At 45.9% G+C, this 27,820-nt stretch overlaps 1 protein-coding gene across 1 annotated transcript; it reads right to left on the reverse strand.

The window, feature by feature from the left end:
* Positions 1-404: 404 nt before the first annotated feature.
* LOC114001995 (solute carrier family 22 member 5-like) lies at positions 405-26,946 on the reverse strand. Its single transcript, XM_027747630.2, has 10 exons — positions 26,452-26,946; positions 18,217-18,320; positions 15,631-15,785; positions 14,138-14,309; positions 13,093-13,219; positions 9,978-10,078; positions 7,132-7,346; positions 5,387-5,569; positions 4,799-4,934; positions 405-4,242 (listed from the first exon to the last, which is right to left on the reverse strand). The coding sequence occupies exons 1-10, from the start codon at positions 26,842-26,844 to the stop codon at positions 4,155-4,157; spliced, it is 1,674 nt and encodes a 557-aa protein (XP_027603431.1). The 5' UTR covers positions 26,845-26,946; the 3' UTR covers positions 405-4,154.
* Positions 26,947-27,820: the final 874 nt, after the last annotated feature.

Here is a 27,820-nt window from a genome sequence, read left to right on the forward strand (position 1 = left end):
CAGAGCTGGAGGTGGCTCTGCAGGTTGGGTCTCACAAGAGCAGAGGGGCAGAATTTGCTCCCTCAACCTGCTGGTCGTGCATCTTAAAAAGGTTTTTGTTGTTGTTCTTTTGTGAGGGATGGGAACAGCAAGAGGAAGGCTCAGCCTGGAATCCCAGCAGCACATCTGGATTGCACAAGTGCTGCTGGCAGCTCTGGCCAGGCTCTGGGCTGCCCCTGGGGCTGCAGGACTGTTGCTATTTGGATGTACACAGTGACTCCTTACACAAAGATACAGTACACCAACAGTCCAAGAGATCTCAGACTGGCTGTTAAACAATGAAACCTCACACCAACAGCCCTTCAGTAGATTCTGGGATATATTTCTAAACATGAAGATGTGAAAAAAAAAAAAAGAATGCTTCATTTTAAAGATAATTCCAGATACGATTTTATTCTGAATTTTACAAATAACAAGCATTTCTCTATAAAAAACTAGGGTAAGAATTAATGTAGTTACAGCTAGGAATATTTACATTCTTGGAAGAAATTTATATACCTTTCTATATACAAGGCTGTGTTCATTACTGGTTTAAAGTTCTCCCAAAAGCATCTCTAAGTAAGGCTTTATGGTGCGTGGGCTGATTCTATGTTTCAAGAAAATAATTTACAACTGCCAGGACTAGGGTTCTATTCTACAAATACTGAAGTAGGTATTGCAGTCCAACTCCCCGGGCAAAGCAGCCCCTCCTCCTCCCCAGAATGGTCACTTGGAAAGGGGGGAGGAGTTCACACATCTTCACAAAAATAGTGTCAGAAGTCAGCCAAAGTTGCCTGATTCTGGAAGCTGAAATACTAAATGATGCTCGTGGGAGCATTACATTCACTGTCAGAAGAGTCAGAGATTCTAATAAATACTGACTGTGGAGCACAAGCATCACAAGGAGCTGTGGTACCTTTTGAGTTAACGGCATTGCCACCTGCAAGCAAAGGAACCAAAGTCACTGGATTATCTGACCTGCCCAAGATAATGACAGAAATCATCCTGGGAGCTGGAAAGGAGGGGATCCTCAATCCCAGCTCGAGGGCATATGCTGCTTCCCTCGGTGAAGACACTGCAGTGTGCATTGTTCTCTGGCAGCAGTGAGTGGATAACCCGGAGTGACCTGCACTGCTGCTGGGAGCAGGTCACAGGCACAGCCAGGCAGCACTGCCCAGGGTAAGGTCAGTCTGAATCTCAAAGCCTGGTGCATCTTCCCCCACAACACAACGAGCTCACAGGTTTATCACAACTCCTCCTGCAAAGGTAAATCCTCTCCCTTTCCCCTTATCCTGCAGGTTTATCCACAGCCAAGCTGTGCTGCAAATCTGACCTGCTGCCAGCACTGACCAAACTCTAAGATTTACCCATGACTGGATCAGGTTCTTTCATCTACATCTTGTTTGCAGGGATCAGATCACCCACCTATATTAAAATATTCCCTCCATTTCTTTTGGAGATCCCTGTTATCTGAATTCCACCTACCCACCAGAACAAGATCCTTGTTTTAGACATAAACTTGATAAGGGTAGGATGAAACAGTGAACACATAATAACCCAGTCTGCTATTTTAAATATGTTCTACATTTCTGACTCAGACTTCATGTTTTTAAAAACATAAGCAAGAGAAAAACCCTCTTTTTTGACACAAAGCAATTGCCATTGAGTTCTGTACTATTAGTCATGACTAATGGGAAATTCCCCAATTTGTCTGGAGTTAGAAAAACAAACCAAACTAACAATAACAACAAAAACCCCCACGAAGAACTTTAGTCAACATCAGAATATTTAAATATTCAAGGAAAAAAGTCTCTCTTTGAAGGCACATACTTGGATAGAACAGTGGGTAAGAAATTACAGCTAAATCAGATGTTAACCGGACACTGGAATTTCCAGACTAAAACGTGTATCAGGCAGGCACATGTCTGACATTACAGGATATTTTGTGACTGTTTACAGGAAGAGCCTTGTGGGACACGGGTGTTTACTTTGGCAAATTCATTACAAGGAAGTTGCAGCTAAATGTGTTTTGCCTCAGATTCCTGTGGTCATCAGACCACTCTATAACACATACAAAAGAAGTTGCTTCTCAGCATTACAGTTCCTAGACAAGGTTTACAAAGAAAAATATCTGTACCAAGTTTGACAACACACTCTTTTGTGTCTGCAATGAATATTTAAAAAAAAAAGTGTAAGCCTGCCAGAACAGGTCATGTTTTTGGGAAGGGGAACTGGCTGTTACATGCACTCTCCTAACATGTATTTGCCCATGTCAAGGCTGTTCTGTGATGGGCAGTGAGGCTTGTGAAATCCAGATTCTCAGTTTTGGCACTAGCCTCAAATCACACACTGCATTTTAAACCTCCTGCCCAGGGCTTGTCAACCTACTAAACAGGAGTGACACTGAACCTGCCCCAACCTTTCCATTTCTTTCCTTGGAAAAGTTCACGTACAACAAAATTATTTTCCTCCACGTGATTCTCTGACCCAGTAACATTGGCCAGCTTCCTGCTGCATCCAGAAATCAAAATCCTAAACAAAGAGGTGAAAAAATGCAGGAGAAGTGGAGCAAATCCTGGAGCTCAAGATACTGTCAGGGAGAATTTAACCAAACCCAACCACTATAGTCTAGACAGTGTTTTCTACTTTCTTGTTCCTGTGATAAGCAGTCCAAGGCACACACCACTCCCACCAAGGACAGGATTTGGGATATTGGTTAATCAAAGACTGGAATGAGCCAATGCCACCTACATATTTAAATACCACAGGAAAATGCAAAACTTCCCCAACAGCTGCTGCAGGACAGTAAGGCCTCCGACAGCTTTGGCTACAAAGGTTTAGGCTGTTTATTAAGACAGAACAAAATAAAAGTGCCACAAGACAGAAACCTTTCACCACTCACATCTGCCACACAACCAGCACAGCACAAGTGAGACTGTGTGTACCTGTATATTGTGTATTTACAGAAACACAGGTAATGCCAAGGGCGCTGCCACAACTTCTTGGCAGATTTTCAACAAGATTTGTGGGTTTGTTGGGGTTTTTTTAAAACAATTTTAAAGCAATTCACCGATTACACAAGTTAAGTGCAACAACAGACCTCACAGCAATCATACAGTTGATACTGAGGATCGAGAACCAGCGGTCAGAAATATATTCTGAATTTTGCTCTCAGTACATTCCACCATGAGGTCAATGCAGTGGCATAATTAACACAAAAATTTATGACTAAATATATTAATTGTGTGTGTGCACATGCACCAGTGGGAAAAGCACAGAATAAAGACAGGAGAATAGTTTCCATCATTCAAATTGCACAGAGAACATTAAAACAATTCACACGTAAAACTTTCACCACAAAAACTAACACCACTCCCTCTACACACAGGTGAAACCTTTTGCATTATTTAGAATAAATCCAGCCTGGAAACAGGCCACATCCAAGGTCAGATGTAAACAACTTCACCAAGAAGGTACAGTTGAAATCCAGCATTGGAATCAAGTGAATTTTGTGAGCAAAACTTCAGTGCTAAACAGTTTGTGCAAGACAATCCTTTCAGTCTGTGCTGAGTTAAAACATATCAAGTTAGAATTAACTCTCAAAAATCTTTCTTTGCATCTTTCTGAATTTGGTAACAAATTCAGCACATACAAAGTCACTTGAGTAAGATCACAGAGAGGCACGTTCTCATAACCTTCACCATAATAAATAAGTTTCCTGTCCAGAGACAGAAGTCAAGGAATCAAAAGCAATGAGCAGCTTTTTCTGGCAATTTTTACTTCTTGATGTGCACTAGCTCTGGAGGAGGTTCACTGAGGAACCCAGGTACCCTGCCAGGCCTTGAACTCATTTTCAAGTCTCTCTCAGCTGAACTGTACACATAAAGTTACACAGGATTGACCAGATGCTGCTCCGTGGCACTGCTGATGAGCACAACTGTGGCTGAACAATCTCCTTGAAGGCTGTGCAGTATTTCTGTTCATACAAAAAGAGAACGTACGGGACACAGTGCTTAAATTAATAAATAAGGATAAAATTGCAGGAAACAAAGTGTTGCCACTAGCCCTTTCTAGAATGAATTTTAAAAGGAAAGTCCATTTAACTTTCAGTCCACCAGGAAGTACACAGGAGTCCATCAAAAAGCTGTGCTTTTAAGGATCTCTGGATTCTCTTCTTCCTCCTTGGAATCCCTTGTGCTACCAGAGGCAGGCCTGTATTCTAATCTGGGGGGTGGGAAAAAGAAAGAAAAGAGAAAATAACTTTAAAGATAGACGAGTGAATTGGGAAAAAAAAAAATCTGATTTCTGTTTTGACATTACAGCTTCCTAATTTTACTATCCTGCAGGTCCCCTTTCTTACACCCCATCTGTGTTCATGTGTCATCTTCAACCAGAGCTGTGGTGAAAGGCCAAACACAATGCCTTTTTAGGTCAGCTGAATTAAATTGGAAGGGTTCAGCTCTTCCCCAGCTTATAAGACTTTCAGAACCTAAAATGATTATAACCCACAATGTGTCCCTAAACCTTGATAAAGCAACACACTTTTAAAGTGCATTCCTCAGATGTACTTTTAAAAGCTATCAGAGAAAAATGATAAATTCAGAGCTGAGAGATGCACATACAAACATACACACTTGGGAACAGGACCAGGATTCCAGACAAGCTCTTGTATCAACAGAGCACTGCCTGTGCTGCCAAAACCAGCCCCTCCCTCTGCCCACAGCCAGGCAAGGGCACTCCTCAGAGCAGAGGAGTGCCGAGGTCAGAAGGTGATCCTTACCCTTTCACCAACAGCATTTGGTCAATGGTGTCAGGAAGAGGCATCCCATAGCTTTCAGGCAGAAATAGTGTCAGAATTCCTGACAGCACAGTCAGGCTCCCCATCAGGATGTAAGGCAGGAATCGATCGTAGGCACCTGGCAGAACACAACAAAGGAAAAGGGAAAAGGCAGCATCAGCTCTAGGTCTCTGATAATTGCCCAAAAAGCTGTGGCTGTCCCACCCCTGGAAGTGTCCAAGGCCAGGCTGGACCGTGCTTGGAGCAGCCTGGGCTAGTGGAAGGTGTCCCTGCCCATGGCAGGAGGTGGAACAAGATGATCTTCAAGGACCCTTCCAACCCAAACCATCCTGTGGTTCTGTGGGAATGTCTGTACCAAGGTACAGGGCTTTAGCCATGCAAGATTTCTGCTTTCAGTAAAAGCCAGCCCAAGCAACCCCCATCACAGCCCGACATCCAAAGTGTATGTTGTTATAAATGTGATCTGAGGAACTCCAGGGAGTGGGAAGCAGGGGCTGTAGGAGCTGTCCCTCCTGAGGAAACAGCACTGTGAGTCTCCAGAGCCTCTCCTGAGCAGAGCAGGTCACTCACCGAGGTAAACGAAGTACGGGGAGAGGATGCTGCCCAGCCTGGAGGCCATGGAGCTCGCTCCAACCCCCATGTTCCTCACCACCGTGGGGTAGAGCTCAGCCGTGTAAACATAGACCATGGAAAAGGCTGATGTGATGCCAAACTTCCCCGCCATCACCAGGAAAATAGACAGAGCACGGAGATCTGAAATCACAACACGAGTAAGGACTTAATAAAGCTCTGGCAGTTCATGGTATCCCTTCATTCCTTCGTGTTTGTGTAACTCCTGCCTAATTAACTCCAGGATCTGGTGGGGTTTTTTTCCCTGTACATGTCCACAAATATAAGCAATATTCTTTTTTAATTTTTTCTTCTGTGAATTACTAGGAATCAACATTTTCATCTTCTTTTGAGCACAGGGCTTCCTGCCAAGTGAAAAATAAGGAGGACAGAGCAAGAACTGTTGAGGCCCTTTCAGATTTCAAGGGCCAGATCTCTGCTATTGCAAACAATGCCATTTATCCCTTCTTAATAAAATGAACAAAACCAAACATTTGAAACAAGTTATTTTTGGTTTCCTGCTCTGGTTTCTCATTAATATTCTTAGCTACAAGTCAATACTTTATTATAGGAAGCTGGGTTGACTTTAACTGGGACATTTAGATTTGAAAATGAAAACAGATTATATCACTGTTGTCCAATTGACTCAGAACAGGAGGGAAAAAGAGAATGCAGGACACATAAAATAAGCAAGGCAGTTGTTGCACATTCTCTTTTGTATACTCTTTGATTTGTAAACAAGTCCTAGGCAACGACACTCCCCTTATATTGACTCCATAACTCCTTTAATCTAAAGATACATATGGTTTGAGATCTAATAAATGTTGCCTGGCCCTCCTTTCCAGTTGCCACACATTATTTAAGCTGTCAACACTAATTCAGTACAAGCATCTCTGCTTATCAAAAATGCTTCCACAATGACTCCATTGAATGTAACTCTTTAAACAAGCCCTAAAGTCATGGGCAGCAGTTTGGGAAGTGAGTTCTGCAGCCTCTTGGTAATCCCTCTGACTAAACTCTGGTTGGTCTAGTCTTGGTTTTACACCTGGACCTTACCAGGACACCCTGCCAGGGATGTACTTTAAAGGCAAAACTGGACGACCATACTAATCCCAACAGACCACAAAGCCAATGACCCACCTTTAAAAGTGTATCTGAATGACATGTTGTGGGAGCTCCTCGTGCAGCAGCACTGAGGAGCAAGGAGGAGGGGCAAAGATGGGGCATGAATATCTGTACTGAGTCCCCTCAGGAGACTGTTCCTCCACATGTTCAGCCTGGAGAAGAGGAGGCTCAGGGGAGACCTCCTCACTCTCTGCAACTCCCTGACAGGAGGGGGGAGCCAGGGGGGGGTTGGTCTCTTTTCCCAGGCAATGATCAGCAAGACAAGAGGGCTGGGTCTTCAGCTGTGCCAGGGGAGGTTTAGGTTGGATATTAGGAAGAATTTCTTTCCAGAGAGGGTGCTCAGCCATTGGAATGGGCTGCCCAGGGAAGGGGTGGATTCTCCATCCCTGGAGGTGTTTAAGGACAGACTGGATGTGGCATCAGTGCCATGGGCTGGGAACCACAGCGGGGTTGGATCAAGGGTTGGACTGGATGATCTCGGAGGTCCCTTCCAACCCAGCTGATTCTGGGATTCTGTGATTCTGTGTGCCCAGTACTGCCCATCCCCTGCCATGCAGGTGAGATGAACGAAGGTTCCGTACGTGCGGGCACGAGCTGGATGAAGAGCAGGACGCAGCCCCCCAGGAAGAGCGCGGCGGCCATGGAGTAGCGGCGGGGCAGGTTGCGCAGCAGCAGCCAGGAGATGGTGTAGGCGGGCACCTCGATCACGGCCGACAGGAAGCAGTTCACGTACACGTCCCCGTGCAGGTTAGGGGTGTCCAGAGACAGCCCGAAATAGCCAACGGAGATGATCATCCTGGAAGGAAGAGTAACGGGATCAGACTCATCTCACTTGTCCCTGAGGTGGCCAAGTGAGGTGGTTTGAAGCTGGCTCCCTGCCAAGTCTCCAAACCTCACCACAAGAGCTACCTCCCCCCCACCAAAACCAAGGGAGAAGAGAAAAAAAAAACAAACAAGAGAACCAAAACAAGAGAGAGCGAGCTAAAACAATATATATAAATATATTTTTGTGCAGAGCATTGTTTCTGGGTCATTACCATCCATGCTTTGTGTATAAAATCAGAGAGGAGGAGTGTGGCATCCTGGCAGACCCAACATCCTGAGATTTTCCCTGCCATGCCCCAAGCTGGCCGGGCAGCATCCAAATCATGCTGGCATGGCTGGGTGCCTGGGCTGGTCAGTGCAGCAGGACAGACCTTGGTGGCTGGAACACTGACATCTTAACTGGGCCACTGCCAGACAGGAGCTGGCTTCCACGAGATTTGGGGAAACACACAACTGGCCTTGAAGACAAACCCTGTTGTGTCTTGGAGATGTTGGGAAGAGAAGGTTAAGCTTCACCAACAAGTGTAACGTGGTAAACAAGGAACAGGCGCTGGATGGGGACATGTGCAGGGGCAAAGGTGAGGTACAGAGCACTTGGTACTTCATTTCCTTCAGCATCTTCAGCACCCAGAGCAAAACCACTGCACAGCACAGTGGGTCAGGGACAAAAGATGTGCTCTTCCTCCTCCTCCTCCTCCTCCCTGCATATGGGAAGAGCCTTTGTGGTCCAATTGCTTAAAATAAAGTCTCTTAGTGTGCTTGGGAAGGTATGAGGTCACAGAGCTGGGAGTGACCCCACTGCTGTGGTGCCCTGCCCCAAAGCCATTCTTCTCAGTAGTTCTGCAGTGTTTTTCTCACCACTGTGCAACACACCCCCCCTGCTCTCCTTGGAATTATTTTTATACACAATAAACTTGATGCTGGAATTCCTTTTTGGTGGCAGTTTGCCTTAGTTTATCACACTGGCAAACCCTGACACAGTTATATAGTCTGTAAGAAAACTTTAGTGCCCAGGGTGCCAGGGAGCCAAACCTCCTCCTCCCTGGTGCAAGACCTGCAAAGGGAATAGTTTAAAGGCCTGTTACTCACTCAAAATTACCAAAACACTCAGTACTATGTAAAGGTGACATAGTGCTGTCTGTAACCACCCTCTTTTACAGACCTTTTTTGTAAGCACTATCAATTCATAATGCAGAATATACTGTTGGTATACCATGAGTTGTGCTGTAAGCCAGCACAAGATGCTTTATATTTTGGGAAAGAATTAAAAGTAGGTTAGGTAACTCACACACAAGCTAGAATAGTGAAAAAAATTGCCTGACCAAGTGAATACTTGTCTGTGAGAGGAGGTAAGATTGTGCAAGTCAGCTGCACGTGTTTGACTCTTCCTGCCTATCATAAAACTTCATTTATCATGTGGCAAAAAGCCCTTCAGCCTGGGTTACTGAATCCAGCAGAATGGATTACATACACACTGCCATGTCACTGCTCCTCTCAGCTGCTTCATCCTGCCAGACATGCTGTTCAAATATTTGGTTTCTACAACCACACAGGCAAAACTGGCTGTGCCCAGGGGCTACTGCTCTGCTCCAAGCAGATTAGGAGTAGGGCAGTCTCACTTTCAATTAAAGGGGAGAGTCAGCAACTGGACTTGGAGGCAGGACATTTACATAGACACTGTATTGACATTTCTGCAAAGAACCAACATTATTTTTCTCCTTGAGCTGTTTTTTTGCACAATTTCCTTTCTTGGTGTGTTTGTGACATTGTGCTTGGTGATGGGCCAGAGAATCTGGCTTAAATATTAGCCAAGTCATCCTTTGACCCAAAATGCCACATCAACTTGTATGTGCTGGCAGGTCAGTGGACTGAACTCCAAGGCTCTGCCTCATTAAAGCACAGGAATGTTCTTCAAAAAGGCAGCAAATAGACTTAAGTTGGCTCCAAAGCACTCAAGGGACCTTCTTGGTTATGTCACTGGGTACATGCAGTAATTAAACCTCACTTGTACAGCCTCTGGCAGCCTATAGGTTATCTTTCTGTTTTCTGTCTTTCAAGATATCTAGTAAAGGAAAATAACCACCATTTAATGCCACTGAGCATGAAGTATGGCTTCAGCTAGTAAAAACCAAGCTGAAGGTGGCAGGTAGACAGAGGAGACAGCAGGAAAGTCTGGGGAAATCTCAGATTAGAACTTCAGAGGCAGCTTTATCCCTTTAAGAACCAATACAAAAGAGACGGAAAGCACCATGTTCAGACCTCTGGGCAGAAGTTCTCTGAGGGGGGGTAGGACATGACTCATTCTTCTAGAAGACTCTGTTACAGTGAGAAGAGCATTCCCCGAGGCCCAGGACCAGGCAGGATTCCCACACGTCACTGCCAGCTGATCCAATTCTCGCTCAGTTCAGGATATGCCTGACTACTTCAGAAAGAAACAACAATCCAGATGTGTTTCTACACTGTCACTCAAGTGAAGAACCCATGTAACCACAACTTTGTTGTTTCAGCCAGTAAGTCATTGATTTTTGAGCTGGTTTTGTCCTTATCTCTTCACAGTCCCTTAGTGTTTAAAGTTACATACTCCTGAATCACACTTGCTTACCAAATAAGCACTGACATAATAGTGATAGTTAAAATATTTCGGGTTCTCATTAGATCCAAAATGGTGTATGTCTGTTGCTTCTGGGAATTCACATCTTGCAGCTGTAAAAAAGCAAACAACAAACAAAACATGGGAACTTTAACTTCCTGCAAAAATAATTATTATGAAAATAAGTCCCTCCCCAACTTATACCTCAGTATTCTGATATGCTGAAATAGATGCCTCACTTTTAACAAAACACATATAAACTGGAAGAGCCTGTGAAAGTAGAAGCTCCTTCTTAATTAAAAGTCACTTAAAATTTGGACTGAAACTCTTCACTCTCATGACCAGTAACAGGAATGAAGCTGTGTCAGGGCAGGGTCAGGTTGGATCTCAGGGAAAGGTTCTTCCCCCAGAGGCTGGTTGGGCACTGACCAGGCTCCCCAGGGCAGCGGGCACAGCCCCAAGGCTGCCAGAGCTCCAGGAGGGTTTGGCTGATCCTCTGGGGCACAGGGGGTGACTCCTGGGGATGGGCCTGAGCAGGGCTGAGGGTTGGACTGGATGATCCTTGTGGGTCCCTTCCAGCTCAGCATATTCTGGGATTCTGGGATTGTATAGCAATCATTTTCTCTGCCTCGGGCTTCACAAAGCAACTGCTTTTTGTTAGTTGAATTATAAAGCATTAATTCATGATTCATATGTCACTACTGACATGGTTCTTATGTCCAGTTTTGAGCACTGCACCTTGAGAATCCGGCAAAGGAACTGCACTCAGACAAGAGGAGAGCAGTGGGGATGGTGAGACATTCAAAAAAAAGGAGAGGGTGTGTTTAGCCTAAGGGCCAGAAGACCGAGGGCACAGAATGGTCTTCAAAGACCTGCAAATGAAGTGATAAACTGTCCTCTACGTCTACTGCAGATGTTACAACAAATAACAAGATTAAACCACAGCAGGACAGAGATAGTTAATGACTGCTCATATTGGACCTAACAGCACTATTAAAACTGAGACAAACTGGCTAACGAGCTGAAGAGTGCCTATCATTATCTAGTCTGGTTTTGAGGTCATCTTCTAAGAACACAAACAAAAAGACAACAAACTTCTCCTTTCCCCATTAAACTTTCCAGCTCCTCAACATAAAACCACTTCTATGTAAACAATGCAAGGATATTCATCCATGAAGCATGAGAACAATTTTTGTGCTTGGTAAGACTGTAAAAAAGGGAAGAATTAATTTTTTTTTAATTAGGACTTTAATTTAGACCCCTAAGAAGGGGGACCAAGGAAGAGATTTTTCAGAATATGGAAAAGGGGATTTAAGAGGACAAATTCCATCAACTCTGATAAAGCAACATGGAGTTTGTGTAACTCCTGCAGCCAGGTGAAAATTTTCTTTAAGTGACAGTCGGTTCTGAAGATCTGGAGGATGAAGTAGCAGTCTGGTACATGGCAAATTTCAGTGTATTTGCTTTGGTAAATCTCATTTTCTACAAAAGGCAAACAGTTCTTTACCTTTGATAGCTTTCACTCTGCCTGAAACCAAACTTACATCACACAAACTGCAGTCACTCATAGCCCTTTCTCATAAATCACATGATCTTTCCTAAGTACTCTCCCATCTTGCTACTATTTGTTGCCAAGAAACAAGAACACCCCAAAAAAAAAAAAAAAGAGAGAGAAACCTCAAGCAAACCACAAAACAAAACCAGGAACAGTAAAATTTGGAGTCAGTTGATGAGGAAAAGGGACTCTGCCTTTTAGGAGCTGGATAAACAGACAACAGAATCCTTACCAGGACAGGCTAGAACAAGAAGCAATGAGAAGGGCAGGGAAGGCAAAATGGTGGTTTGAAATTAAACCTATCATCCAAACACTTGTATCCCTCTCACAGGGGATAATTCAACCAACCAGGCCCTATTTCTGCTCTGCAGCTGGTTTGTGACCAGTCACCTGCTGGACCCCAATGGTTTCAAACCTCTGCAGCCTGAATTCTGCACTCCAGCTGCAGGGCTTTGAGGGACACTCCAAACATGAGCCTGGGCTGCTCCTCCATCCCAAACTCATGTTCCAAATGCACAAGGGCAAAGGGCCAGCCAGAATTCTGAGAACCTCTCTGCAGCATAAACATGCTTCCCAAACCCTCGAGGGCTGTGAGTCTCCTGCTTTCCTGCCCTGCAGAAAGCAGACACAAGAACACCATAAACACACCACTGATGAAGTTTTGCACAGATCTTTTGGCCACAGCATTACTTTTCCCTAAAAAAGTAAAGAGATGGACAGGAGTTCTGCATTTAAACAGCACCTGTTCATTGAGCTCATTTTCCTTTGATTGTCAGAATGTTAATATGTTTCTGAAAGCTGATGTGCAATGATTTATCTGTAAATAAGCACCACATACTCCAGCCCACGCTGCTGCAATGTCAGCATTTCCCCTTGCCCAGTGTTTCCTAAGACAACATCCCTACTCTTGCCCCTGCCTTCTGCTGCTTCACAGCCCAGCCCCATTCAGACACAGCAAACAGAGCAGTGCTTCTTTCTAAGAATGAGACAGAGAGGATTCCAGGAACAGTGACCTTAGGCAGATGCTGGAGCCAGAGCTTATTTTCTGTTCTCCTGCTGCAGTGCTGGCAATGGATGAGTTTTCATGGCTACAACATGAGTAGGAAAAAGAAAAAAAAGGAAAAAGATGCATTCTAATGAAAATCCAGGAAAAAAACTACCATAAGAAGGTCAGGATTAGTCCTGTGTTCGACTTCTATAGAATTATATTATTGACTGAATAAGCACAGAGTCTGTTTGGCACAAGTATTTAGATGACTAAACAACAGGTACCTCAAAATTATTATCTTCCTCCCCAAAATAGAGTTAAAAGGAAAAAGGTGGCTGTAAACTGGATCAAAAGATGCTTGCATTGGAAAGCATGCTGGCATCCCCACGTGAACGGGACAGCAAAGGCCTTGCAAATCTTAATGAAGAAGGGAAAGGGTATTCTGCTTTTCAGCAGAACAGGATGATCCTTCACCCATCTGAGAAGCACATAATACAGTGCAGGAATGACTCCATTCATCTGCCTGGAAATTAATCCCTTTACACAGAGTCCAGCAAACACCTGGAGTGCTAAATGAATCTTACCTCACTAGGGTCAAGTATGACATCTGGGGCTGTAATGCCATTAGTTTTTGCAGCTTTTCTGAGGATGTCTTCTGCCTCCTGAAACCTTCCCTGGGAGATCAACCACCGTGGAGACTCTGGAATGACCCTGCAGAGAAGGTTCAGAACAACAAGGCTGCAGTTCCACACAAAGCATTGCTGCAGGCACCAACATACACATTGTTGATCTCAAAACATGCCACATCTTGCAGGAATTAGTGCAGTGACAACAGAAATCAGATTTACAGGAGCAGACTAGACTACTGAACAAGAGCAGACTAGCATGGCTTTATGGATTTCAGAAGTGCTGAAGGAATTAGCAATGATTCAGAAAAAAGAGCAATCCAAACATTCAAAGTATGGGAAAACAGTTCAATTACAGAAATTCAGAAACGTGAACACACAAGCAGCACGCTGTACATTAAGAAGCATATCCTTAGAGAATAACTCATATAAACTTAGTAACTGTAAATCCTGTCACAGAAAGGCAAGTCAGAGCAGAATTCACCAGTCACTCAACTGCCTAAGAACCTGGATGGGATCACAAACACAACCGCAAGTGGAAGTGAAGGAACACCACCCCCATGTGGGCTATTGCAGCTTCACATGCCACCCAAAGCAGTATTTTATCAACTAGGGAAGAAAACATGGAAGTCTCACAGATGTGCAAGTACTGTTGTGTAGTTTGTCATATCTGTGTCACCCTACCAACGCTCAGCTTCCCAGACAGTGGTTTCTGCTTCTGCCCTCAGGTCAGACCACAGCCCACGGATTTCAGCTGGTGCATAGGACGAGTTTTATTGACTTTTTTTTTGTTTTCTTTGCACTTAATTTTATAAAAGCCTACAGATCAGCCAGATCACACACAAAGCCATGGACTGACAGCAAAACGACTGTGAGGGGAAAGGACACAACATCCATTCTTCACCTACCCATTCCTGAATTTCACTGGCTCGGAGTTTGGATCCTAAAAATCTGCAGGCAGGGCCTTACAGAGACTGAAGTGTTGTGAGTTAGGGATACTCACCACCAGAGAGGGATGCAGAGCAGCCCGGGCAGGGTGAGCGCCAGCAGCAGCATCCGCCAGTCCCGGATGAAGTAAGCGAAGAGTGGCAGCAACATGTAGCCAATTGCATAAAATATGCACACCCCCAGGGTGCAGAACAACACACGGATTGATTTGCCAAGAATTTCTGTGCCTGTTCAAAGCAGCAGAGGGAAGAATAGCATTTTAACTTGATAGCAACAAAATAACCCAACTAAAGTACCCCTAGCAATGGGGTTGGGAATGCACTGCACTGCAGAGTTGCAGTGCACAGTGCTCTGCCATCCAGGTTTAAGAGCTGCTTCATGCAGTGATCCTGCATCAACTGAGGTAATTCTGTGTATAAAACAAAGAGAACTGGGCCACACTGTATTTCTGTAGCTCATATTTCTATAATTTTATCTTTTTAGAATCTCACGTTTTACTTGAGGAACTGAAACCACCCACAGTAAACCATAGCTTGATCACCACAGCATCCTCTACAGCTTATGGAGAGTGACCAGCTTCTTTAAAGAATAATTCAGAAGTTCCTAACCTGTATCACCTTCTAAAAGACAGCCAAAAAAATCTCACAGTCTTTTGGGGCACACATATGGAATTCATGTTGATCACTAACAAAGGCCAGGCTACTGGCAGGGGAATTAAATGCACAAACAGGGGTTGATGACCCCCTCTGAAATGTTTTGGGACCTGCAAATCAAGAGACACAGAAAGAAAGCTAATCTTCCTTGTTTCCATGGAAACCAAAGAAGATCCCAGCAGCTGCAGCAGGCTGTGTGCAGTGAGGTTAGCCAAGCACTGCTTTCACCCCTGAACTTGCCTTCCTTGGCCCAAAAGGAATTTCTTGCCACTATTTGGTACCCTGGACAGTGAGGTCACTGTAAGTAACATTAATTTTTTTTTTTAAATCTCACATTCATAAGATAATTCCCATCACCAAATATAGTCTCAGTCAACTTGAGAGTATATGAAGTAAGTATCATGATGACATTTACATTTTTACTATAGGCTGTTTAAAGGAGACTTTATAAAAAATACTTTATTTTTGTTTTTTTGCAAGTTTTTTAATCAAATAGGTATTTAGGCCCCAAAGCTGACAAAAGAAATCCCTGAAAAATCATAGAATCACATAGAATGGTGAGGGTTGAAAGAGACCTTAAAGATCCTCTAATTCCAACCCCCCAAAAAATCACATCTCACATGTCTTATCTCTCCAACTAGAGGATAGACTTTGTTTCAAATAATCAGTTTCTGGGGTTTTGACTCTTTTAGAACGATAAACCATAGAATTAATTCAAATTCCACTTCTATCAACTGGAAACTTTCAAGGAGACGACAAATTATCCATGCATGGTGAGGCCACACTCTTAACAGTGTTGCTTGGCAAAACAAATCAACCCTAAGCCAGTACTGAAAAGGAGCAGGAAAAGCACAAGATGAAAGAACACATACTGTGCCCAGCAGGACTTTCATACCAAGAACAAATGCTGCCACGTAGTTAGATATCTGTCCCATGCCAACCAGCAAAAACAACACTGAAAACATCTCCCAGCTGGTAGAGAAGACCTGTATGAAGCTGAAGCCAGTCTGCATTGCCAGAGTTGCAAACAGCACATTCTTCCTGCCAAACCTTCCATGGACAGATTAAAAAAAGAAAGAAAAGGGGAAAAAAAAAAAAAAGATGATTATACAACATCACGAATGAAATCTTCAGAAACAGAAAAGTAAGTTTACTTATAAGCATAGTTAGGGAGATAACAAAACTTCTGCAAAAAGCAGAGGTTCAGGAAATGTGACACGGGTACAGCTATTCTAAATACATTAAAAAAAAATCACTGGTGAAGAGAAAGTGATATTCCAAGGGCTGCTAATTAAGTTGTCTTTAACTATGTGCTGGAACACTATTCCTTTCTTACTGATAGGATGGGCACGGAGACAAATCATCAGGAACAAATTATTTGAAATGCAAGAGTATCCAAAGCTCCAAGGAGCACACAGTCCATGACACAGATCAGCATGTTAAGAAAAAAAAAAGATGGAAAGTTCCTGGAAGAGAGGTAAAACTCAGGTTTGCAAGATGCTATTAGCTGTCAGTGATCCCACGCTGCAATCTCCATTCCACTTGGTTTAAACATGAACCAAACTGAGGGACTCTGGAAGGTCTATCAGGGAAGTATTAAGAAAAAAACCAACCAACCAAAGATAAAAGAAATTCAACTAAACTCAACCCATCAAGAGTCGCTGCTGATGTCCCGGCCCAGGCAGCCCCACAGCACTGGGGCAGGACATGCTGAGGGCAGGGGCACACAACCCCACCCAGCCTGGAGCTCTGCAGCTGGTGCCACGAGCTCAGGGGGGTCACAGCACACCAAGAACAGACTCCCCAAAGTTTTCTGTCCCTCTCCATGCCTCAGGCTGGCTGCAGGACTGTGTGCAGCAGATGGGGGCAGCAGAACACTGCACACACCTCCCTGCAGCGTCCTCCTCCTGGAGAGGAGCAGCCCTTGGCCATGAGGTCCCTGCCCATGGCCTCCTCTCCTGCATCCATGAGGATCTGTGCCACCACGGGAAGGAGCTGCAGAAGGAGACTCCTGGGAGTGTGAGGGTGGGAAGCTCCTGGGTCACTGTGAGAACAGCTCCCGATTCCCCTGCCAGGCAGTCACCGTGGGACACACTCGGCATCCGTGCAGCAGACAAGGAGCTCTTGGGAGTGAAGCTCCTGAGCCTGGAAGCAGTGCCAGGATGGAGTGGTGGGAGACTTCCCCACAGTGAAGGGGGGAAATTGCCCCTCATATGGGAGAGCAGTTGGAAGGCACAGAGTTCTGCTTGGGGATGGATGACCTGGGGATGGATGAGCAGCTTGCTGAGCTTATGGGTTGGGATTGGCAGGGAAGCCAACAGGGCAGGGCTGTTGTGTCCTGTGAAACCTCCTTGTGTCCAGAGGCACTGGCCATCAGGGGGGCTTCAACCACTCCAGCACAGAGAGAAGGACAAGGCCCAGGAGCTTTCTGGAGCTCATCAATGCCAATGTCCCACCACGTGGCTGAGGAGCTGGCCAAGGGAGACACTGCTGGACCCCAGGCTTGCAAACAGGGCAGAACTGTCTGGGGATGTGAAGGCTGGCAGCACCATGGCTGTGCTGTGCCATGGGGAAGGGCAGGATCCTGAGGGGAGGAACAAGGCAGAAGGCAGGACCACAGGGAGAGCAAACACTGGCCTGACCAGGGATTTGCTTGGAAAAATCCCACGGCATATAGCTCTGGAGAGAAGTCCAGGAGGGCTGGCTGATTTTCAAGGATCCCTGCCTCTGAGCTCAAGACTTGTCAAACCTGGTGGGCAGGAAACTATCAGCAAATGAAAGGACCACATATCGTTCTCTGGGAATCAGGAAGACAGCACACAGTGCATTGCACAGCAAATCCCAGGGAGAGAATAAGAAAAACCAAGCTTTACAAAAAAAAAAAAATCGAAACAATTGTCAACATCACAAAAATTAATGTTGTCTTCCTTTTTTTAATGTTTGTACTAATAAACAAGAAAGCTTTGCTTCTCTGGAGTGCAGCTGAACAATGTTCATGCTTTGCAGCTTCCACAAATGCAGATCATTGGACTTAGATGATGTATTTGATGAGGAGGAAGAGAAGCTACCTGTGTTTATAAAACAAAAGTTTTAAATTTGACTTAAAAAAACAAAGGAAAACAATCTTCAGGTATCCCTCCGAACACAGTCCAAAGTAAATAGGAGAGAATGTCACTGATCTGATTTTTCCAGATAAAACTTATCTCCTACACCTGTTTTCTGACATAAAACCAGTTTGCTCCGGAGTGATTTCATTGCAAAAACAAACAGATAAAGGTAACACCCAGTAATAATCTTTGTAACATTTTGTTCTAGTTCAGGACATTTCTCTACACACTCTGTGTAGACGCAGGTTAGACAGTCACAGAACAAAGACATGTTAGGAGTTGCAGAAAGACACTTATAGGAAATTTGACATACAAGGAGTGTCTCCAAACGAGACTCAAACAAAGAGCCAGCAGCTCTGGTGTATATACTTTACTTGTCTGAGACTTGTCCTGATATGAACGATCCCAGCAGGACCCCCACGAAAAACAGGGAGGTGCTCAGGGGTCCCTTCCAGTCGTTGTCACACACGAGATTCCACTGCAGGGAGAGAGAATATGAAAGTCTTTCAATAAACAGGATTTCCCCTCTCTCCTAAATGTCTCGGCTGAGCTGGTTTTGGAAGGAGTGAGAACAGAATCACAGAATGGTTTGGGTGGGAAGGGACCTTAAAATTCATCCCATCCCACCCCCTGCCACAGGCAGGGACACCTTCCACCAGCCCAGGTTGCTCCAAGCCCCGTCCACCCTGGCCTTGGACACTTCCAGGGATGGGGCAGCCACAGCTTCTCTGGGCAACCTGTGCCAGGGCCTCCCCACCCTCACAGGGAACAATTCCTTCCCAATATCCCATTGAATTGTAATTCCCTGCATATAGCAATGTTCCATTAAAAACTCACATTCCTAATTTAAGAGAAATTGGACTACAGAAACAAGAATATAGAAAGAAAAAGCCTCTATTACATTTTAATGTGGTTTTGAGAGACAGGAGACTGTTCACTCTTCACTGGGAACCTAACTAACATCAATTAGAATTCTGAATACAAATTGAAACATACACCAAACAAACCAAGATTTCAGAAAAAAAAACAAACAAAAAAGAGGAACAAAAGAAAATATTTACTGAATGAAGACTGCAATGGTTTCCAATCTCATTTCAGTCTGATGTTTTTGAAACAGCACTCGTGTTATTTTTCTATCTACACTAAGAGTTATTATTAAAAGAGTCTTAGTTTTATTTTGGTTATCTGGGGGGAAAATGTGTAAAAATTAGAAGAAAGGACAAAACCCAGCAGGGATGCCTCCACTCCTCCTTCACAGCTATGCTGTGACTGGAGGAGTTCCCAGAGCTCTCCCAGTCCTGCCCCACCCCTCATCTGATATTTTAGGGATGGAAACTTTTAGGTTTTAATCTGCAGTAAAAAGGCTGAAATGAAAATATTTGCCCTGACCCCAAAAATTAATCCTTCTTGTCCCCCAATTACAAATAATTAGGCATAGTTTCTTTCAATTTGTACTGGAACACCCGTCAGTGCTTTGATTTGCTCCATAAGAAATGCAGCTGCTCCATGTCCCAGCTCCCCCATCCAGCCCATCCCTGGTCCTGCAGTGGGAATGGGGGGGTTTCACTGCCTGCCAGCCCCGTGTCCTCAGCACGAAACCTCTGACTCCAGGAACCTCCCAGCCCTCAGCCTGTCAACAGTCACACTACAACTACACCCTAGTCTGTGTTTTAAGGCTGGAGGATCACTAAAAACTATGCACAGGATGAACAACACCAGCAATGGCCTTCCACTCCCAGATCCCTGCCCCAAAACACAGCTGAGCCATCACTTATGTCATGGAACAGCATCCAGTTTTCAGAGAGAACTGGGAACTGTTCTAGAGATGAATTATGGCCATTCACACAGGCTGCACTCTCATGGGCATTTGTAGAACTTCAGCTGCCAGCCCTTACACTAATTTATAATATAACATCATTGATATTTTTAAGGTCAAAATGCACCTTTTCCAATTTGTAACTGCATACAAGTAATTTCCTAACCTCTCCATTGATAAATCTGCTTGTGGTTTCATGTCTGAAAAAAAATCTCTCTTTCTATCAGGCTTCCTAACCCTTGATATTATTCCTGCCCTTGCTCCCCAACCCTTTCCAGCCTCACAGCACCTGAAGCTCAGGTCCCAGCATTCAACACAGTGCCAGCACATCCCACAATGCCTGATCCCACCAACCAGGCATCATTACAGAGGAGCCTTCCAGAACTGTGGCCTTCTTATGTGAGAACAAATGTATCCTACTCATGTTAAGGAACTGAACTTACCATAGTTATCAATATCATGTGGATCAAGAACTGTAATCAACGTTTATAATTAAATCTGTATTATTCAACAAAAGCTGTGCTTCATTATAGATTAAAGAAAGTTTGAGCCATTCTGTGATGACCACAGAGGCTAAGCCAGCCAGGAAGCTTCAGGAAAATATATGTGGCAACTTGAAAACATGCAGCAAATGACTGTTATCAAATTTATACCGACCAAAGGTTTCAGTCATTATCATATGCCTTCATATGATAACACCAGGAAAAAAATATCACAAATACCAATCCTGCATTTATAAAGCCTCGCCTACTCACAAAAAGCCACCTTTGTATCAACTACTGGAGTCAGACATGCTCAATAACAGAACTAAAATCTAACTACCTTGGTTATTAGTCTATCACTGCTAAAGAAGTCATTCCTTTCCAGCTGCTCAGCCTGTGCACCCTCTCCTTTCATCTGTCCTACCCCCTGTACTTTGGCACGAGGCTTGCACAACACTTGGATTTCCAGGCACTGACATGTTTGTTTGTGCCCTGTAACAAACATTTCCTTCAGACTACTGAGGTGGAGACCTTTCCTGGGAAAGGTCATGGTATTAAAATGTTTAGCACAGTTCTGCCAAAAGCTTCTTGCACTGGCAGGTGCAAACATACTGGGCATTCAAACGTGGCAATGATTACCAGCTTGTTTTTCTGTCCCCTCTGTGACAGTGTGAGGAGCTGTTATGCTGAAGATCACTTAAACCAGGCACCAGAGTTAACTTCAACATCAAATTTCCAAAGGAGAATTACTTTAGTTGTGCAATCTCAGTTATTCACACTCCACAACAATTAGGGCAAAAGGATTTTAAGGTCTGTTACCCTTTGCCCCAGTAAATAAATGTTGATGTCTTCAACTTTGTAATGACTCACCAACAAGGTCTACTACATTGCTTACCAGTGATGACAGCATCAGCCTGCCAGAACCATTCTGCAACCATCCCCTTCCCTCAGGTGCCCATTGTCCAAGAGGAAGTCACTGACACATCACTGGTGGAGCCCAGCATGGCACAGAGGGAGCATCCCCGGAGTGGTTCCTGATTAATCCCTGCTGCTGGCAGTGCTGTTTGGACACAGCACACTGTGACCCAGTGCTCTAAAATCACGTGCTCTTTTCACTTCTCAGTATCCTTTGAACTGGCCTGCCAGCTGTAACAGCCTTTACCCCAGGGAAGAAGCTAAGGTTAACCTCAGCAAGGTGTCTGGGCTCCAAACAGGAGGAAAACATTCCACTTCCAAAGAGCAGCTGCTGCCGTGGGGAAGCATCGAGCTGCTCCACACGGGCACCCAGCAGCACTGAGCATCCCCACTCTGCTTTGTCACAGCTCTGGGACATCCCCTGTTGCAGTTTAAACTTTTCTTCCTCAGACTGGAGCTATTTTGGGCTGATGTTTTGTGATTTTTGCACTTCGACAGGAGAGCTGGCACTTCATGAATTACTGACAGTAAATCCCGCTGTGCCTCTCATCGAGACCTCAGTGCAGATCCCATATCCTGCTTCACTCTCACTGCAAATATACCATCCCAAAAGAGATGGTTAAACAGAAAATAATCAGATCTTAACTGCTGATATCAAGATGCCTATCCTACCTAAGCATAAAACTGCCTATGCTATTTAAGCATAAATTTTACCCAATATTTTTAATCCACTGTAATATGCAAATTGCAAGTCTAGTTATAGGGTAGCTCTCCAAAACATCAAAAGTTGTTGCATTACAGTATATACCAAACACACACCACTACCAAATATGCTTGGAAAGATAAAGAAGGACCTTACTTGAAAAAAGGATGTTTCTCAGTATAGAGAACTGCTCCACCACAGGAACATTCAACTTTCCTAACACAATTATAAGAACCCTAAACAAAGCTAGGCTATGGCAAGTACAAAAGCTTCAAGAGCCTCACTTGATTACACTCCTGTCCTAAAAGGAAAGGCCTTATAGGAAAAGGAATTTTTACAGCTACAAAATATCATACCTTCCCACTCTATTTTTTTTAAACTGTTTTCCTGTCCTGCTGAGAGTAACACACATGACTGAAGAATTAAGTGGGTAGTCCCATGTATTAATATTTTCTTTTTAAAAATCAACATGTTAGCAAGAATTTTTGAAGCTAAGCCAATATCCTGTACTCTTTCCTTTCACTTGCTTCTCTCAGCAAGTAGAAGCAGGTTCTTCAAAAAAATCTCAGTCTCACAACCAAGTACTTAACAACCTTTGATTCAGAATCTGGTCTTGTTTGTATTCATATAAATATTCTCTGCTTACTTGAGAGCTATGAGTGTTATTAAACACCCTTTCCTCTCAAAAAACATTTGTATATTCCAAATACTTAGAAGCTCTAGATGTTACATTAAAGCTTATTATCTGAAGTAAACTGAAGTCTGTATCTACAAAATACACGTTCTGCTCAATTTTCCCCCCTGTATTTGTTTTAAATTTTTACAGAGATAAAACTTGCATAGAACAGGAAGGAAATTGCCAAATATTTTATAATTCCAGTGCAGAAACTGAACTGTTCCCCATACAACACGTTTTTTAGATGGCTGGAGAAAAAGGAAACGGGACAGTGACATCAACAACTGAGAAACCTGAGCTGAGTTCAAATCTACAAGTAAAGATGACGCGAAGGGAACATTACCCTCTCACTAATTGTCCATGGTACCACTGAAAGAGCACTGTTTCCATTTAACATCATCAACCACAGGCCTATCATTCTTTAACAATACTAATCTTATTTTATGTTGCAAGGTCAGAAACATCTGTACTTTGTACAATTCTGAACATTCCTGCATGATGTGCTTCTTAAATCACACCTTGAAAACCACAGCATTTTAGAAATACCTTAAAAGATCTGTGAGACTTTCACATTTACTTATTAAATGAAAACTAGACTTTTTTTCCCTTCTTCTGACAAGACTAGTAACACTAAGATTTTGTACCTGCCAATCACCACAGCTTTATTAACTCCAGGGGATGAGAAGTTATCAATATGAACTTCAGCCAGAAAAACAGTGAGATCTTAACCTACAACTATGAAGAGAAAGCACCTATTTTACAAGGTGAGAAACAATGGAGATGACGGATGTTAATGAAGAGTTGGGTGAGAGCTGGACCTGGGCATGATTTGCACTTCAGCTGCTGGCTCTGCTCCTGCAACAGCCTGGGCGAGTCCCAGCCCATGGCACGGGGGCTGGAATCAGGTCATCCTTAAGGTCCCTCCCAACCCAAACCATTCTGTGATTCTGTGACAATGTAAATTACAATGTCTAGCACAGGCCTCTGTTTTTATTTTGGTAAAGCAAAACAATACATCCCTCTGCCTTCCAACAGAGAGTGAGCATCCATACTTCTAATTCACCAGCTGTGCCACAGAGCCCATTTGAGTCCTTCCAGATGACACTGCTGTGGCCTCCCCTTGCTTCCTGAGGGTCTGGCATAACCCACTGACCTCCAGGGACTGGGGTCCAACAGCACAACGGGGCACTGGAATCCCAGGGGAGCGGGGGATGGCAGCCTCTGTCTGCCCCAAACTGTCCCTGCACATCCATGCAGAGGGAGTGCCAGCCCGGAGTGCCAGCCCTGCATCAGCCTCTGCACACCCTGCAATTCCCACCACGGGCACCCTTCCCCTGCAAAAGTCCCTAGAGCCTGTCAACAGCAAAACAGACACAAAACATCCAGCTCTGGCTGTGTGCCACCTGCACTGAGCTGATTTCAATTGATGAACAATGTGACACATTTTTAGGAGTTGAGGATGAATATGTGTATGCAAAACTCGGTGTCTGTTTAGGGTTCACTATGTAAGAACTACTCCCCTGTGAAGTGTTCTGACTGCTGTATCATCTAACGCCTTCTCATTATATCATATTTCTAGTGCACTCATGCTCTGAACTCCACTGCTCAATTCTATTCCCAGTTATTCTGTGTAGCCCCATAACAGCCATGACTGGCAGAAGTTGGCCTTTTACCTTAGTTGCTCCTGGCTTTTTACTTTTACTACCATGTATGAACTTTTACTACTCCTACATTCTTTTTTTATGGGACTTATGGAGGAATCAGAATGACACAGATGGCTTCTTGAGCCAAAGTAAAGCTTTTCTTATCCCCTGAGCCACAGCATTTCAAAAAGCAAAAGACAGAAAGGGATTTTGTTACACTGGAGCTGGATAAATACTGAAGACTGGCTAATAACAACCTTCTGTTGTTAGTCTGTGTGAGAAAAGAAAGCCTCTCTTCAAGTGGGAGAGAACTGAATGTTTTAAGTCTCCCCCGAAAAGCAAAACCATAAACAAGGTTCCTCTAAAGTCATGAGAGATTCAGCAAAAAGCTTTCTTGAAAAAAAAAAAAACACCCTTCCCCCTCCCAGCGTTGGCTACGGAAATCTGGGACAAAGGTCCTCATGATTATTCAACAAGTTAGAGATACGCAACTAAACACAAGATCAGTTAATCATAAAAGCAGCAGCACAAAGCCAAGAAATTAAAACACGTTTAACACCGAAAACCTGTAAGTATGTGAAAGGGCACGGCTTTTGCAAAACTCCCTCAGAAACATTAATGTTAAAGGGAAAAAAAATACTGCCTCGGTGCATGATGCCTGGGCAGACAAACATTACCTCCCACGGCCACGGGACATCTGCCAAGTCACACAGACAGCGGGCAGGGCCAGAGCTCCTGCTCCTGTACACTGTGAAACCCCTGCACGATGCTCCAACAGCTCGGGACGTTCAATTCACACCAAGCCAAGGCTGAGTAAAGAAGTTTCAGAGACAAAGCACCACGTCTAAGGCAGGTCTGGCACTACGGTATGGCACGGGGAACAAAACCCATGAGCAGGACTGGCCAGGAGGATGGATGCCAACTGCCCCACGCTGCCCCAAGAGCACCCAGCCTTTCTCAACAGTGCACACCAGCAAGGACCAGGGCCTAGACATTCCGAGCAGCTTTCCTCTCCAGGAAGACAGCAGTTCTTTAGCAATAGGTGAGACAATGCCTTGTACCACTTGTCAGAATCACTCAAGCACTCGCTTGAATTTCCAACAACCCCGGTGTCCCCGTTTCCATCCCCCCCCCCCGTGCTGCCATGGCTCCTCTGCCCTGCTTCCTCCTGAGGAAGATTTCTGTGCCCAATCAGCTTACGGTCATTAAGTACTCACACCCATCACCACCCAAACACCCATCACAACCCATTTTGCAAAGCAAGAAATAATGGCAAACTTGTCAACAGGCAATGGAACCCTACAAAGTTCCCAAGCCTTCTGAAAAACGCTATGCACATGCTGAAATTCAAGTTATCCTCAGAAACTATTTCCTTAAGGCAGCCTGTACCTGTGGGTCTGCACAGCGTTCACCTGAAACAAGAGATACAATCAGGACAGCTTCAGCTTTGGCTGGCTGCCCTGACCACAGAGCTGACTCGAGGGGTGTATCTGTGCTGACCTGTCCCGGCAGGTGAGCAGGGAGACCAAAGCAGTGGGCACGGCCAAAGCAGAGGCACTGTGGGCACACAGAGAAGTTCAGGGTCCTTTTGGACACAGCAGAACTAAACCAGTGCTCCCCAACCTCTGCATCTTGCACACCTCAGGATGACCCCAACTGTGAGGGTGGGGAGGCCCTGGCACAGGTTGCCCAGAGAAGCTGTGGCTGCCTCATTCCTAGAAGTGTCCAAGGCCAGGCTGGATGGGACTTGGAGCAACCTGGGCTAGTGGAAGGTGTCCCTGCCTGTGGCAGGGAGTGGGAATGAGACGGTCCTTATGGTCCCTTCCAATCCAAACCATTCTGTGATTCTATGACTTCAACCACATTTATTTTTTAAAGAAAGAAAACAAACCCTGCTGGTCTCCGGAGTTCAAAGTGACACGTCTGTGACACCAAACAAGCTGAACCCAGGTGCTGACCCTGCTCCAGCCCCTCGCACAGATGCTAACGAACCAAGCAGCAATTCAATCACTGCAGTGACCAGTCCTGCTGGGTTAAGGAAACGTGCTGCTTTTGGAGGCTCCTTATCACAGAATCATAGAAAGTTAAGTGATTGGAATGGACCTTAAAGATCATCCAGTCCCAACCCCACCTGCCACGGGCACACCTCCCACTAGACCAGGATGGTCAAGGGCTTATCCAGCCCGGCATCGACAACCTCCCTGGGCAACCTGTTCCAGTGTCTCACCAGTCCCACAGTAAAAAACTCCTTCCTCTTTCTCACTCAAGTGCAAGCGAACAGACCTCAAAACAAACGCGGCCGGAGGGCGATGTGCGGGCAGGGACCCCCGCAAGGCGGAGCTGCGACAGCCCCGCGCCCCCCATCCCCGCGCACCTCGGTGACGATGGTGGAGCGGTACACGTCCCGGCTGTACTCCCAGCCGTCCAGGCACGGCTCCTGCTCCAGCGTCTCCAGCTCCACGTCGGAGCCGGGCCGCAGCCCCAGCGCCGAGAAGTTGGCGAGCGCGGCCAGGCGGTAGCGGCGGCAGCGGCTCGGGGCCGCCCGCCCGTCCCGCAGCTCCAGCGGGATGCTGGCGTTGAGCCACTCGCCGCTCAGGTTGGCCCCGCGGGGCACGGCGCACCGGTGCTCGGGGGTGCCGGCCAGGAACACGATGGAGAGCCCGTTGAAGCCGTTGGGGATGATGCTGGCGCTGAGCAGGAAGAAGATGAGGCGCTGGAAGAGGCCCCACTCGCCCAGGAAGGCGGTGACCGCATCGTAGTCGCGCATGGCGCGGCCGAGCTGCGGCCGCCGGTGCCCGGGGCCGCTGTGGCGCGGGCAGGAAGCTGCGCCATGGGCCGGGCCGGGGGTGGGGTTTGCGGGCGGGGGCCCCGCAGGTGGGGCCGGGCCCGGCGCGCTCCGCCCGGGGGCTCGGCCGGGGCCGGAGGGGCCGCTGCGGCTGCGGGAGGAGCGGCCCCGGCAGCGCCGGGCACGGGCCGGGCACGGGAGCGGCCCCGGCAGCGGGCACGGGCCGGGCACGGGTGTCAGGGCCGGGCCGGGCACGGGTGTCACAGGGCCGGGCCGGGCACGGGCGTCACACAGGGTGGGACGGGCCGGGCACGGGTGTCACACAGGGCGGGACGGGCCGGCCCGCGGCTCCCCCCGCTCCCCCCGGCGCTCCCGGTGTTCCCTCCCTTTCCCCCGGCACTCCCGGCCGGCCCCGGGGCTCGGCTCCGGACCAGCCTTGTCCGTGACCTGGGGCTCCTTTTCCATGCAAGGCACGTGCCCTGCCCTGGGTGACTTCTGGTCAGCAACAGCCCATTAATACAGGCGTCAGACCCCATATTTACCGCCCAAAGGATTCAGAAACCAGCGTTGGGACGAATTGCAGAATCAATTCGGTTGGAGAAGACCTCCAAGATCATCGAGCTCGACCTGTGACCGAACATCACCATGTCATCCTGAGCATGTTCTGTCTGTCCTTTAACACCTCCTGTGACTCCACCACCTCCCTGGGCAGCCCATTCCAACTGAATCATTATTGAGCTGCCTTCAGCCCCCAAGGCTCAACCACACAAGGAACCAGCCCAGGGTTCTTCAGTAAAGCCTTGGTTTGGGTCAGTACCATGGATGAGCCAAAAGAGTCTTCCTGGACTGTTCTGCTCACCAAAGAAGGCAGCCTGCTGCAAGTCCAGGTTCAATGGCTCCTCGTTCCAGTCTGTGTTACCTTCCCACACCTGCCATCGTCCCTTCGGCAGCATTGGCT

The sequence above is a fragment of the Pipra filicauda genome, unplaced genomic scaffold, assembly GCF_003945595.2.
Source record: "Pipra filicauda isolate LSUMZ 115617 unplaced genomic scaffold, ASM394559v2 scaffold89_size2521313_pilon, whole genome shotgun sequence".
In the NCBI taxonomy this organism is placed as follows: Eukaryota; Metazoa; Chordata; class Aves; order Passeriformes; family Pipridae; genus Pipra; species Pipra filicauda.